At 41.3% G+C, this 15,697-nt stretch overlaps 1 protein-coding gene across 4 annotated transcripts in view; it reads left to right on the top strand.

The window, feature by feature from the left end:
• Positions 1 to 15,697, top strand: part of glis1b (GLIS family zinc finger 1b) — an 84,205-nt gene that overhangs the window by 60,248 nt on the left and 8,260 nt on the right. For 3 of the 4 annotated variants that reach the window (XM_086284308.1, XM_086284307.1, XM_086284310.1), the window contains 3 exons: positions 3,358 to 3,468; positions 8,546 to 8,687; positions 12,607 to 12,781. In XM_086284308.1, the coding sequence (XP_086140434.1) occupies positions 3,358 to 3,468; positions 8,546 to 8,687; positions 12,607 to 12,781 (428 nt within the window). The remainder of the gene's footprint in view (positions 1 to 3,357; positions 3,469 to 8,545; positions 8,688 to 12,606; positions 12,782 to 15,697) is intronic. The other variant, XM_086284309.1, reaches the window with a different exon arrangement.

The following is a 15,697-nucleotide window of genomic DNA, read 5'->3' as shown; positions in this document are numbered from 1 at the left end:
CACAGATCATTAAACGATCAGTGTCATTTGGCCAAGTTGCAGCTTGTGCCATAACAGGCTTGGATTGGGACTGCAGGCTCAGACAGAGCTTTGTCTGTTTCTCTGACCCGTGGAGCGAGAAGGAAAGGTTGAGTCAGCCATTGCTGCCACTCGTCATGTCTCAGTAGCCCCACCAATTTACCACCCACTTTATCACCATCCGTATGCCAGCACAGCTAGGGAGTAAAGAAGTTGTTGGGCTCAAATTATATTCTTAAGTACGTTCGGTTTCCTCTGCAAGGGAGAGATTTTTTACTTTTTTCCCCTTTAAGTCAATAAATCGAATCCCAATAATTTTTTTCTGACATCTGAATCTACAGTCTGCGTTTGAAAGATTACTTAAATCTGATTTGAAACAACCAGCTCAATATGTGCCTCCCAGTAAAACGCTGGACTAGAGCACTTTTAATCGTACAGTGCCCAACACCATCGGGTGAGAGCGCGACTGTAATTAAGTACTCATTTACTTGAATTTTGTGTAATTTTTAATGTATTTCTATGTTCTACTTATGCTATATCCTATTTTAGATGCAAATATTCTGCTTTGCGCCATTACAGATCAATCTACCCTACCACCATTCCCTACCAAGCATACACAATTATGCACCACTGCTTTTCATGCACGTTGATGGTTTTCTGCACCATTTTTATTTCTGATTACATTTCTGAGTTCAAGGTGTGTAAGTGTGCGTATTATTGAGTAGTTATTTGAAGGAGTATTTCAAATTTGTATATAATGGACCTAAGTCCCTTTATAAAGGGGGCAGCTGTGGCTTACATGGTAGAGCCTACAATGCTAAAGCTCAGTGGGTCAATTTTTGTTCCTCTAGTCTGTATTTTTATCGGTTTAGCCGATGGCGCGATATGGCAGCCTCGCTTCTGTCAGTCTGCCCCAGGGCAGCTGTGGCTGCAACTGTAGCTGCCTCCACCAGTGTGTGAATGAATAGTGGAATTGTAAAGCGCTATATAAATGCAATCCATCATTATTATTATTATTATTATTATTATTATTTTGGAGTAAGAACCAAGAGTTGCCTCCAAAGCATCAAAAGTACTGCATGAATGTGTCTGACTGACTGAATAAGACTTATAAGCTATGAGTGCTTGATTTGATTGTCAGTACCAGTCCATTTATTAAAATTTAATTGTTTAGAAATAAATAGGAAAACTAAATTCAGGTGTTGTGCCAAAAAGTGATCGTCGGGCAGAAAGTGATCCGCGTGAGCACGCAGCTGCTTAAAGCTGCAGCGCCCAGATGACTTACAGCTACTTCTGTGCAACTGATACAAGACGCGGTAAACTGAACACCGCTTCAACCGTCTGTTTGTTGGAAAATAGTAACGGACCACATTTTCTTGTTAGTAACGGTAACGGCGTTGTAACGATAGGAATAGTAATTAGTTAGATTACTCGTTACTGAAAAAAGTAACGCCGTTACTCCCATGACTGAACACTGGTAATGCTGAGCGGTTAGAAAAAGAGTAGCAGTGGTCAGGCAGTGTCACCCTTGATTTTCTTCCCAGAGAAAGTAATTTTAGCAGTATTTTTGCAACCAGAATGTTTCCCCCTGTTTTCACTGAACTGGCCGTGCACCAATACTTTTCTATATGTAACAGTAAATTATCAAGTAGTAAGAGTAGAAATGTTAATGCAGACGTTGTGTTATTCTGTCAGTGTGGGATTTTCTTCCACTGCACACTCTTTCCACAGTAGTCCAAACGATACAGCTAATCTGGGACCCCGATGCTTATGGCCTCACATTAACACCCCACGATGGCTTTCACTGTGCTGCCCAGTCGGCTGCGCTGCCAGAAACACTGAGGAGGAAAATCATTTTAAAGCTTAATTATATTTATCCTACACAGAAGTTTTACTTCACTCTTTTATTTTTCTTTTAAAGTCGGCGCTCTGCGCTGTATCGAGTCGGTTTCTTGGCAAAACAAACAGAGATGAGTGGCATTATAAGCACTTTGGGATGACAACAGGTTACTTAGAGAAAACGTTAAAGTGCAGAGATAATAAAGTCTGTAAAACTTATGTTACTGAATGTAAAAAGTAAAAAAATCTCTATCACCATCCTTCATTTTAATTAGAAAAATGTGAAATGAAAGTGGTGTACTCCATCACGGTGTATGCAGTGTGCATAATCACATAAATGCTTAATTATTAAGAATACTCCTCAACATGGTTGAATGAGATCATTTATACACTCACTAGCTACTTTATTAGGTACGCCTTCTAATACAGGGTTGGACTACCTAATTCTTCATGGCATAAAACTCGAGTACTGGAAACATAATTCAGAGATTTTGGTCCATGAATATTGTTATATACAGGATAGCAATAATTAGATAGGCTGTGTCATTTATACATGTGCCCAGAAAACATCCCCACACTTTTACAGCAGCACCAACCAGCTTGAACTGTTGATAAAGGCATGAAGGATTCATGCTTTCAGGTTGCTCACATCAATCCTGACCCTACCTTCAAAATGTTGCAGTGAGGTCGTAGTTTCCTGTTCTCGTTCTTGCTGATGGGCACCTTGTGTGGTCTTCTGCAGCTTCAGCCAATCTTATTCAGGGTTTTATGTGATCTGCATTCATAGATGTTCTTCTTTAGTTACTGTTACCTTCTTGCATCAAAAAGGCATTTCTGTGTCTTATTGAATGTTTTCTGTTTTCAGGCCGTTCTATGTAAACCGTAGAGATGGTTGTGCAGGAAAATGTCCGTAGATCAGCAGTTTCTGAAATACTCAGTTTGAACTTCAGCAGGTTGTCTTGAACACGTCTATATGTTGCTGCCGTGTGATTGGCTGATTAGACATTTACATTAACGAGCGGTACCTAATGAAGTGGCCAGTGAGTGTATTTCTTGCGCTGATATATTATAGTGTTTGTCTTTAAGTCTTTATACATTATTAATCATGCAGTATCGGTGCTGTCAGTAGCAAGAGAGATGGGTTTCATTGCTGAGTGAGTGCAACTGCAAGTGAAATACGATGCTTTAAACCCTGAAAAACTAATAACCAAAGAGATGTTGTGGTATTCAAATTTTTGTCAACTGATTGTCTTTTCTTTTCATCCTTTGTCTGGTCTTCCTTTTACCTCACATTATGTGTCTTTCTCAGCTGAAAGGTAGGACTTTATCTTTGCCTTTACTTACATAAGTTTCATATTTACTGCATGTTAATTTTTCTCCTTTCCTTTACAATTTTCTTTTTTAGCTGCTTATATTATTCTGTGTCTCTGTTATTAGAAAAGCTACATTTATACATTTTGCTCTGATAACTGAACAGAAATATTTCCTCCCTCCTCCCAGAAACCGTATGCATGTCAGATCTCCGGTTGTACCAAGCGCTACACGGATCCCAGCTCCCTACGCAAACACGTCAAGATCCACTCAGCCAAAGAGCAACAGGTGCGTAGGAAGGTAAGACACTCTCTGCTAGAGTGAGAAACAGGACAAAACACCTGTGTGTAGTCAGAGGTTTAAAAAGAAACATCATAGAGGAACCAAAAGTATGTCAGCTGTTACCGCTGACATTTGTTGTTTTCTTCATTTTTAAGTAGCAAATTAAAGCCAGTGGACACTTAAAAACTGCTGCGTCATGGTTCATTTATTCTTAAATAAATTGTTTATAAAATCGAAACTATTGAAAGTAGAAGGTTTAGTGAAACTACGGACATTATTAATTATGTTTAAGGCTAAAAATAATATATTACCTGTGTTTGGGAGGTGAGGACAGCTGAAGGAAATATCATTTTAAGCATCAGCTCGCTGGGACCACGGTTACGGGTATACGACTGTGGAACTCTCTTCAGGACCGGATGCTGCAGAACCTCCGTTCAGACTGCTTCCATCAGGAAGGAGGTTCTGCAGCATCCGGTCCCGTACCAGCAGACTGAGAGACAGCTTTTTCCTCCAGGCCATCAGACTGCTGAACACTTCATAGACACCTCACCTCCACTACTAGAACTTCAACATTATGCACTACATACTGTCCATTAATGCCACTGTTTTGCACAATATCCAACTACCAACCTCTGTATATTTAATATATTTTATTTTATTGCTTACTCTATTTAATTTGTAAAATATGTGCACACACACACACACACACACACGTAGAAAAACATATTTAGTATACGCATCCAGTAATGCATATACTATTATATATTGTACATATATTTATTAGTCTCAGATGTAGCCATTCTTATATTTTGCTTGTTTTACGTTATTGTATTTTTGCACAACTCTGCTGCTTGTGAAGCTCGCACACAAGAATTTCACTCGCATGTACTGTACCAGTGTACCTGCACATGTGATGTGACAATAAAAGTGATTTGATTTGATTTGATTTCATTATAATCTTAAGAGTTTTACATTGTTTTAAAAAGTGTTACATGTTTAAAACAATAAATCAATATGAAGAATACGCAATAAATTCGAGCTAACTCCTTATTTTATTTATTTATTTTCTCCTTGTTATTATGTGCTGAGGTATTTGCTGTTTGGTCTGATAAATGCTCACGTGTTCATTGGTTAATGGTGCCCACTAGTTGAAATGTAGATGGGGGGGCAGGGTTTAATAAGAATATTTTCTTCTTCCTTCTCCTTTTCACTCATGGTTGCCGTGTTATATCAAGGGAAAGCCTGGTTTGTGTGTATGAAAGGATAAAACTGTTGAAACTGTTGAACCAAGTGTGAAATAAATAAAAAATGAAATTTTGCAGCTCAAGCTGATCTTTTTCTGCAGCTAGTTTCCTGTATGACCTTATTCGGGTCATTCGGGTAGAGCTGCAACTTTAACAAGATTTGTTCTTTCTTAGGTCACATTATCTGCAGATCCATCAAGTTGCTCTAACTGAGGGGTTTTGAAGCATTTAGCTGTGTAGTGGAGTATCTTTAGAATCATTTCCCCAACAATAGATCAGGTTTGACCACATTTCATCATGCTTGTGGTCAAAAGCCCATTCTTTCCCTAACTGAAAGTGGGTAAATAAGAGAGAGAAAGGGCCCATTGTTGTGTAAAGGGCTGGATAGTGGCAGGCTGGATGATGTGTTTCTTTGCTTAGTGTCGTAAAGGGAAACACATGTGTGCTTGTAGCATTGTTAATAAGCTGTAGTGCAGAATACCCCAGTGGCCAGATGTTATGGACAAATGTCAAACAAACGCTCTTACTCCACTCTTGGATTTGGCCCAAAGCAGGAAAAAAAAAACTTTAAGAGTGTCGCTGTGGAGAAAGCAGAGCCCCAATTACTTGCAATGAATGCTTTGCAGGGCTGTCTTAAGAATCCCCACAAGGACACATTTACTGATTTACGGCATCTAAATGTGAAATCAAAACATGGAAAATGCCAGCTGTAAAGCTGTTAGGTTTAGCTTTTTTGGGGGAGGAGTTAAATCACTTGTGATTTGACTTTTCAGCAAAGCCAGAATCTTAAAAGATACAAGCCACAGATAAAATAATCTGTTCACTTACTGCTCTGAATGAACTCTGAGGGAATAATCTGAGAGTCGAGTAGATGGGATGATACTGCTGCTGAACAAGGTTTCCACCCACAAACTGACCACAATATCAGAACTCAGACAGATGGACAAACAGACTGAGAGGGTTGCAGTGATGTTGGAAAATAAAAGAAAATCTTGGATGACTTTGTCCTTGCCTTCAAATCGAGTACCGACACTTGACTTCAGTCGTTCAGAGGGTCCACAGCAACACTGCCAGGGTTTTATGCCTCTTGGCATCATGAAGTTATCACTCATTATTATTATTATTATTATTATTATACACTCAACTGAAAAATATGTATTAGTCAGCATAGTTATTATCTCAGCACGATTACAAAAACACAAACTTGATATACATTTAATGATGAAAGAAACTCGCATATTGGATTCAAATGTTTAAGAGTTGCACCAGCTGCTCTTTGGTTTAAACTAAGCCTGCTTATAATAGATGTTGGCCAAGTATAAACATAAAATACAAATTTTTCATTTAAAAAGTGTTGCTCTGCACAAACTGTAGAGATTAGTTTTACTATTACAAGTTTCACTGTTAAGTAGCTGAATCGACTAGCAGTGCCGTCGATTCAGCAGATTTTCAAACACAACCATCTCTACAGAGAACGCTCTAAAAAGAGAGAATGTCCACTGAACCGCAGTTCTCTGTTGATGCAAGAGGTCAAATGACAATAACTAGACTGCTTTGAGCTGATAGGAAGGCAAGAGTGACTCAAATAACCACTCATTACAACACAGTTGATGGTCGACAGCAGCAGAAGACCACGTGAGGTACCGCTCCTGTCAGGTTACAAATTGTGCAGGCTCACCAAAGTTGGCCAACAAGAGATTAGAAAAACGTTGCCTAGTCTGATGAGTGTCCCTTTCTGCATTCAGATAAAACATTCAGAATTTGGCATTGCTCCTTCCTGCCTTGTACCAGCCATTCAGGCTGATGGTGTTTTAATGATGTGGGGGGGTGTTTTCTTGTCACACTTTAGTACCAAGTGACCAAAATTCAGTCACCACAGCCTGAGTATCGTTTCTGATCATTCCCATCACAGAGTGTGCCCATCTCCTGGTGGCTGCAGGATAGCACGCCATGTCACAAAGCTCAGATCATCACTGTGCTCGCTCGGTCCCCAGATCTTTGGTGAAGTGTTTTCAGTTTTCAGTTTTATTTGTCATATGCAAGTTAGCACAGGGTCAACATCGCAATGAAATGTATTTGACGAGCAGCAGACAATCACTCAGCAGAATGGTACAGTAGAAAAAAATGTAATAAAATAAAATAATAAAAAATAAATAGAAAAATAGTAAGAGCAAAATATTAATAAGGTGTAGTAAAAGAAAAAAGAGATTTTCAGTTAACTGACTAAATATATGTATATGTGTAGATATATAAATATATGTACACACAGATATTGCACAGGAATGAGCAGCAGTACAAACTAAACAGTACAACAGTTTTTGTTTTTTGTGGCAGTTGTTACAGTATTGCACTTTTTCTAAATATAAATATCAATACAGTGGAGTGACCAGTGCAGATTATACAGTGTGAGAGATTCACGTCATGGATGTGGAACTGACAAAATCTGCAGCTGCAAATCTGCAACATCGAAATACACCAAAAAGTCATTTTTAAAAAAAGCATCCCTTTTATTCTGCAAAGCAGGTCTGAGCCTGTGCTGTTAGCCTGTGTGGTCATTATGTTTAATAAGAATAATTAGAAGGTCAGTGGTTCTAACCTCTGCTCTTCCCCAAACCAAAGATCCTAAACCCCCCATGTGTGTGTGTGTCGGTGGGGGCTTTTGCCTTTATTGGACAGTGACAGTGGAGATGGACACAAAAGAGCGAGAGGGGGGGGGGAAGACACACAGCAAAGGGCTGCGGGTTGGACTCGAACCCCGGCCGCTGCTTTCTGGCCTTACAGCATGTGGTTGCCTGCTCAACCAAAACCCCAGGTTGACCCTGAGGAAGTTATTGGTGTGTTTGTGCAATACATAAAATGTTGTATGTGCAGAAAAAGCGTTTCTCCTGTTGTGTAAAGTGTTTTGGCCCATATAATCCGAAAAGCACTATGTAAATATCAGTTTAGTTTATGAAGCTCCTGCAGCAGTGGATTCTTCACCAGGACCGTTGCCATCACTCTCCTTTAACTTGTCAGTAAATGTTGTGTTGAATAGAGGATGAGGTTAACAGTAACTGGTTGTCATTGATCCTTGTCTCTGTAACGGTGTATAAGCAGATGCCAGTAGGATCGTAGGTCGATTCCACTGTTCTCTAGTCAGTGTCTTATTTCTCGGTGGCCATATTTGCTTTATACACTGGAGTCTGAAGTCTGTTTTTGTGCCTACATCAGATAGTCAGCTATACTATCCTATTCTCTCTTTTTACATCTTGGCATTTTTAAAGTTAAACCTCCTGGTGACAGTAAAGAAGTCCTGTGTGTACCTCAGCAGCTATAATGTTTTATTACATAGAAATCCAGTAATGTATACAACAGAGTTCAGCTATTCCACCGATCCATAAGGCAGATGTCTCATTTTGTCAACTGACACAGGTTTCATTTGGTTTGAATTTTATCTTTGTGCCGTGTGATCTCGCTGAAATGTGTCTTCAGTTGCCCCCATTAAAGTTGGCAGGGAAAGAAACAGGAGCAATCTCACATTGGCTCTGAGTTCATACCAATTATGTCTAAGGCCAACGCATGACTCAAAAAAGAACATATGATCTTTCCCCCGGTTCCCCCTGACTGACAATTCTATTCTCATTTGCTGATTTACTGTTTCAGATCAACATTACAATCACATTATTGCAAAAAGATGAAGCGAACGCTCTCACACACACGAGGTCCAAGCCACGAACAGGCCAAACTGAAGTCGTCTTGTTCTTCGATTGAGTAATCTTGCAGACCAGATGGAGTTCTCTCCATTTAAATGACTCATCATCATTTCTTGTAAGCATTTGAAGTTTATTCTTATCGTTGCTTGTTTTTCTCAGCTTCGGCCCTGCCCTCACCTGGAGCAGGATGTCCTGAGCGACTGTCTGTCCATGCAGCACCTCCAGAGCTCCACCTCTACGCAGCACCTCTACAATGGCAAAGATGGCCATTCTCCTGCATTGGGCCAAGACATGTTCACAGGTACACACCTGTCATCTGTCATTCTCAGATCTTCCTCTAATAATTGATCTCTTAATTAATCGGTTTCTTTACCAATAAAACATCTCAACTTTCCACTTATTTTTCTCATAAAACGAACAAAAATAAGATAAGATAAGATAAGATAGAACTTTATTAATCCCTCGGGTGGGTTCCTCTGGGAAATTCGAAGTTCGGTAAGAAAACATGTGGCATAAATACAAAATATAATGTGTCACCAGTAGTAGCAACATCATTCATGGTTAAACAATTTCAAATATGAGTGAAATCGACTGGCCACATCTCAAAACATCGAAGCCCAGGGAGTATTTGTTCCAAAGCAGAAGAGCACGCCAGCAAGTGAGGTCCAGACCGCCAGAAATCCCAACACCTGGCAAAGCAATCACCGAGTCATTGGTGGTAATCGGCAGCCATGTCAACATTCCTGCAGATGTATTGTGGTAATTCTGCACTCTCAGGCAGTGAAAATCATACTTGGTGGTGCCTTTGGTCAAAAGATAAACAATCCACACCACATAATTGAACTTTAATTGCTCGTGCAGATTTTATATCAACATTTTAGCCGTTAGTCCATACTTGAGTTTATAAGGGAAGTGTTACAGCCTTGTGCTTTTGTTTGTTTGGTTTGGATTTCATAACCATGTCATGTTAACCTGTCTCCCTGTCATGCAAAGACTGCAAAAACCATTAGCAGCCACTAGAACTGGAAAAGTTTATTCATCACATGTGGCCTTTAAGCTTCTTTTAAACTTCCATTTTTCTAACTGATGAGTTTGACCGTCACTAAAAGTCAGCGCCACACTGAATTGGGAACAAGAGAGAGATAAATGGATTATAACCATCCTAAAGACGAGAGAGATTCCCTGCAGCTTCCTCCCTTTATGGACACATCTGTCCTTGTTTTCTGCCTCTACCACAGCCAGGCTCCCCACTGTTGTCTGTTATTGTTGCTGGATCTCGGCGCACCGTTGATGACTATGAAAGCTCAACTTCTTGGCTCTTTACCTCTGCTCCCCTCTCTTTCTGAGAGATGTTGCTTTCTGTCTTGGTTTAAATCGTTTAAAGCCCCAGAGGAGCTAAAGCAGTCAAGGACGCCGTGTTATTCGAGGTCAGAAAAGGTTAGACTTCAGGATCTCTATTTACACGACTTTCTCTTTGTTCTAGAGCCAATAGGATGCATGTAAGTAGTGGGCCAAAGTGGGCAGCCATCCCATCATTAACACTTGTGGAGCAGAAAATGAGTCATGCTTCCAGTCAGAGCTAAACTTGTTTTCCTGTTCACTGCTTATAAGTCTGTTCCTATTCACATGTCTGCAGCAAGAGTTACGAGAACCCCCCCTCTCTGTTTTATAGAGCATAATTAGAGTGTTCCCTGATTAACCAGAGGAAGGACTCATCATAGTTGAGTACAGAGGTTTATGTGCTCCTGCTGCTATCCTCTCAGTTTCTTCTCACAGAGATTTCTTCCTGAACTCAACAAGAAGCTTTTCAAATCCGCTCGACAGCGTCTTTGGTACATAATCCCACTCTAACTCTTAAAGAGCAACATCAGATCCTTTTTGTCTTCCTCCACAAGGAACTGGTGATGAAATTGAGGCAATCACAGCCATTATTTGTCGACTGTTTTGCCGGTGTGCTAGCAGATGTTGGGGCTAAAGGGGAAAACATTTAAGGTCTGTGATTGATGATTTCGGGGTAATGAATCAAGCTTGTAACCATTTCAGAGCGCTGTCAGATCAGGCCTCGGCATGCTTCCACTTGAGAACAGCTGGCCTGAAAACTGCAAAAACCAGGAGCACCCATCTTTCCTCTTCCTTTCATCTCCTCCCGTCTTCTGCTCTCGTTGCCGGTTAACTGCCCCAGACAGTCAATGTGCTTCTCGCTGTTTGGATGCTGGGAAAGAAATCAGCTGCTAAACTTAGCAGAAGATGCAAAGAGGAAAAAAAGGAAAGATCAAGTTGACTCTTGCTTAACAAGACTGTCCAGAGTGGGGCAGGCAGTTCTCGTCCCTGTGGATGATGATTTTTGATTAAATGAAACTGGTAGAAACATGACTTTGAGATACTGTCCATCTGGTGTAGATTTTGGTGGTGGTTTTTTCTTTTTAGGCCTGGCACGTCCTCCGCTTCTTCAGTTTGTTCAAGTTCTGTGAGCACACACTGAACACCATGTCAACAAATGCCAAGTTTTATAGCTGTGTGAGAATCACCTCGTTGGTGCAAAAAATACTATTTTGTGTAAGTCAGACTGTTAATTTTTTGGCCTTTTTTTAACTAAAGAAATTAGAATAAAATATGTGTTTTTGTGACAGGCTCATTTTTTAAGTTGTTTGACGTCTTCCTCTGAAAACGGTTGGGTTCAATGACTTGACTGAAAATGAGTCAAAAATCCCACGGACTAATCTCAAATCCCGTGGTGATAGAGCCTTCTCTGTGGCAGGTCCCAGACTTTGGAATAGTCTCCCCTTAAATATTAGATCTGCACAAACACTTGAGCAATTTAAATCATTACTAAAGACACATTTCTATGCCCTGGCTTTTAACACACTATGACCCAAGTATTTTGGTCTTATTTGAATTAGTTTAGTTATTGTTTTAATACTTTTATTGTCCTATTATTGTTTTTTATTGTTATTATTGTATTACAGTGTTGCTTTTTAATACCATTTTTATATTGTTAAGCACTTTGTGCAGCATCGGCTGTTTGAAATGTGCTATATAAATAAATTTGACCTTGACCTTGAAAAAGCACCAATGTCCAAAGAACGACTTTTACAGACCTTCAGAAATCCTGGAGAACTGTTGCTCAAGACATCTTTAACCCTTTATTGACCAAGATTTATGCAGGTCTGAGGGATACATGTATGGTAATGTGAATGTGGCTGATTTTTTTCCTGTCTGTGTTCGAACAGTGCCTTGTGATACCGTAGTACACCAAACATAAAGTTTGTCTTCTCTTCTTTCTGAAACAAGGTGGATTTTGTCTCCAGCACAAACAGCAGTGGAGTTGGGATCATTTAAAAAGTGCTTGTAAAATGGGCCTGCCGGTGGACCCGTGTTAAATGAAGCGTTAGAAAATTACGAGAGCGCCAGTGGAACCAAAATATACAGAAATGAGGGAAGGCTCAAGACTTGTGCACAGTCGTGTGGATCTCCAAAGTCTAACTAGCCACATGTTAACAGCAGTAAGACAGTAACAGTTCCACTCGTTTGTTTTATCCTTTTAAAATGAACACCCCTGGGATTCATTTTTGGACAAAACAGCCCGTTTTTTGTTGTCAAATTGGGCTTTGGAAGCATCTTCGCTGAAGATAATAATAGTAAAAACAGTTGTGACAGTTATTATTTGCAGTTCCTAGTTTGCAAAGAAGAAAAGGAGTCCGTATTTAATAACAGTTTGCAGCTTGAAACAGTAGAAAAGGTTGGCAACATGCAACCAGTAAAAGAAGATAATAATGCCCCCACAGACCGGTGCATCAACAACATGTAACTGTAATATCATTTGGAAAAACTGAAATGATCAAAAAGTAAAAGACATATTGGAACAGTCAGCAGATTATCACATGCTCTTCTGCAGATTTCCTTATATCATATATTTGTAGCTTTAAAGGACCTACTGTTCAAAGTCACTGAACACATGTAACATTTTAGTTTATTATTGTGTAATACGAAAAAGGACAAACAAGGCGAGTCCCTGTGGCAGCACAAACAATGTACCCTAAATTACACACAGCGCAAACACAGAACTTTTTATTTTACAAAGCACACTGATTGGATGAAAGTTGCCAAAACAAAATCCTGTTGCCATGAAATGGCTTTTAATTTGCTCGAGGGAGAGATGAAGCACGGGGGCCTTGAGTTTATTTGGCACGTTTACCGAATTAGCTTTGTTTGTCTTTCAGGCCTGTACACTGGCTCCAGTACCCCCCATCACAGCGCCCCAGTGGAGCTGCTCACCCCCACCCCCAACTCTGGCTCCACCGCTGACCTGCCGACCCGACAGCACCGACTGGATCGAGACCTCGGCAGCCCTCACCACCTGTCCCCGCTGGCTGCCATGGACGGCACGAGAGACGGGTGAGTAACAAGCCCTCGATTTGTATTTAGACGCTGAGGTATGTCACTCCGAAGGTCTGGGTCGCTGGGAAACTAGAGATGTGTCATGAAGGGTGGGAAATGTAAACATGAATCTGATTAATGAATGAATAATCCTGCAAACAGTCATGGACGGCTTTGTCACAATTCTGTCATATAATTGAAGTCATATCACATCATGTTTTGAAAAGGTCAAAGGACACCAAGTGTTTGTTTTACTGCATACAAACAACGTGTACGACAAAGTTCAGTGAAAGTGCAAGCGCTGTTCTTCTCTTAAGACGTTCCCTGATATTATGATTACACTTTACTGCCTCCATTATTTTTCACCTATTTATCATCCCGAGTCCCGGCCGAACCCTCTTAGCTCATGTTAGGTTAAGCCTCATGGTCCTGCTGACAAACCCATCTTGGCTTTCTTACTGGAAACAAAATCAACTTCTCAGCTCCTTTGACGTCCCTCGTGGGAAGACGGGCAGTGCTGGTCACCACGCGGTCAATGTGACACATCACCAGCTCTGTTTCGAGCGGTCACGGTTCACACTTTGGTGAGAGTATCAAAGCCGTGTGATAGCATCGTCCTCTTGTGTTTATGTTCTGTGAGCGGTTCTCTTTAAAAACCTCGAGATTACATTTTATAGACCTTGATGTACTGCTGTTGTTCAGCTATGCAACAAATGCAAGCAACACAATGACGTTTAAACCAGTGATGCATCTTTCAGGTAATTGTGAAAATAAGCACATCTGGAGATACTTTTAAGAAGCAATAAAACTGAATACGGTTTAGTAAGAATACCAGTGTTGCTACATCTTTAGTCAAGACAAATGTGCTTCCACTGAACCAATCCATGATCCCGGGAATTCATTAATTAACTGTATCTTTGCAGAGCTCCCGCTTAAAGTCGACGCAAACATTTCAAAAGACGACGCACGAAACCCGCAGCTCCTCCAGGTGCGACTGCCTTGCTCAGCAACAGCTCGAGCAGCTCTTCTCGTGCATCTCTGAGTGTGTGCATGTGTGTGATTTGCAGGATGTTTCCTATTAGTGCTGATGATTTCCCCAGAGAGCCTGCAGAGCAGAGTTACAGAACCCGGGTGTCGTCAGGAGGCACAGTGTGTGCTGTGCTAAAGCAATGTGTCTAAAAACCAGGGAGGTAGGGAAGGAAAACAGTCCTGTACAGTTTAATAACATTGAGAAAGAGTGGATGGAATCAAGCATCATAAACTGTGTTACAAAAGTGATTGTGTTACATAAACATGCTTTCTTTTAACTCCGTGCTCCCCTTTTTGGGTGTATATACAACACCCGCATATTACAGAATGATCTTTGATGGCTTCCTTACTTTAAAGAGCTGCACATACATTTGTACTTATGTGTGTGTGTGTGTGTGTGTGTGTGTGTGTGTGTGTGTGTGTGTGTGTGTGTGTGTGTGTGTGTGTGTGTCTCCTTGTGTGGGGGCGAGTTTACATATCCAGGAAATACACGTGATTGGTTATGATTGGGGTGTGAGGTACAGCAGACCGCTCGCCATCCAGCACAAACAGAGCAGCCGAGCAGAGCGGTGAAACCGCCTGGATGTAAACGTCCGAGCGGCGCTCAAGAGACGTCGGGATGGCCGGGAAGCATCTGGAAGCTGGTGTGTTGTTTCAAGCCTTGAAAGCAGAAGGAGAAGCCTGTCAAAATTACCTCGCGGTTCCTGTGGCTCTTTTCTCAGCAGCACGCACAATTAGCAGTGCGAGCACAGGCATGGAAAGTGAAAAGGACTTTGTGAGGGGATACTCGGCTGCACAGGCAGGGCGACATATTGGAAGTGAGAGTCGGACTGCGTCTGCTCCTGTCCGTACTTGATGAGGAACATGCCGGTGCAGCTTGGTGATAGTGCCCCATGTGGTCCAATGACGTAGCTCCCTTTTCATGCACATCTTTGCGTCCCCAACTTAACTCGAGTAACGTGATGACAGCATTGCATTAAAACGACAGCAATTCCCAAATTTGCACATTTCAGCAGCTCGAGATGACCTAAAAGAGCTTTCACGAAGGCACATGCTGTAGAGCTCTATCTGTTGATCACACGGTATAGACGGAGGGCGGGGGCGAGGCGTCAGACCTGCAGCAATGTCTGCTTGCATTTGCCTGAAGATGGAGCGTTTGATTTACATGTTTAAAGCCTTAAGTATACAGGCTGTTGCCAAAGTCAATATCAGCACTGCATTTGTTTTTCCCCAAACGGTTTAGCAGGACATTAAACATTTTGACAAAATTATCAAACTAACCTTCCTCCGGTGTGGCAGCCTCTGACCTCACGGCTAAATGTGTTTACCCTGGCTCAAATGGGCCATTTAGACTCCTTTTACTTTGTAAATACCAGTGTCATTTTTCTGAAGCTAATATTAAGATATGCCAGTTAAAATACACCTAGCAATCACTGCGGCACAAGTGTGCGCGCAGGGCCCCTCTCACAGAAACGGTTGTTCGACCACGGCGGCCTCCGAGCACAGAGAGACGGGTGGTAAATGTTGTCATTCACTGCTTCACCCGAGTGTGGTTATATAATTGCAGAGGGGGTGGGGAGCTGCAGCCTTTACCTGCGTATTGATATTAGAGCCCCTCTGCAAATATTAGTCTGAGGCGGTTTGATACCTCGGCAGTGATTGACGCAGGCTAATTGGATTAGAGTGGCAGCACAGTCGGCACAGAGCTACATTAAGAGTTCCCGCTCTGGAAGGGGCACGTTCACGGCTTGTAACTCTACACTGTCTTTCTTCCAGCCATTATCGTTCTCCAACCAGCCAGAAAATGAGTGTCAGTCTCAAAACCCAAACAAAAGCATTTTTGAGGTAGTCGCTCATGGCAGTATGTGGTCAGTCACTCATTTTGCGGGCCTCAGTTAATAATGT

The sequence above is a fragment of the Aulonocara sp. 'chitande type north' Nkhata Bay genome, linkage group LG23, assembly GCF_057382095.1.
Source record: "Aulonocara sp. 'chitande type north' Nkhata Bay isolate Kocher_YH1m ecotype deep benthic linkage group LG23, A_spYH_male_GT1.1, whole genome shotgun sequence".
In the NCBI taxonomy this organism is placed as follows: domain Eukaryota; kingdom Metazoa; phylum Chordata; class Actinopteri; order Cichliformes; family Cichlidae; genus Aulonocara; species Aulonocara sp. 'chitande type north' Nkhata Bay.
Note: the sequence above shows the minus strand (reverse complement) of the source record. Positions and strands in the feature narration are given on the sequence as shown.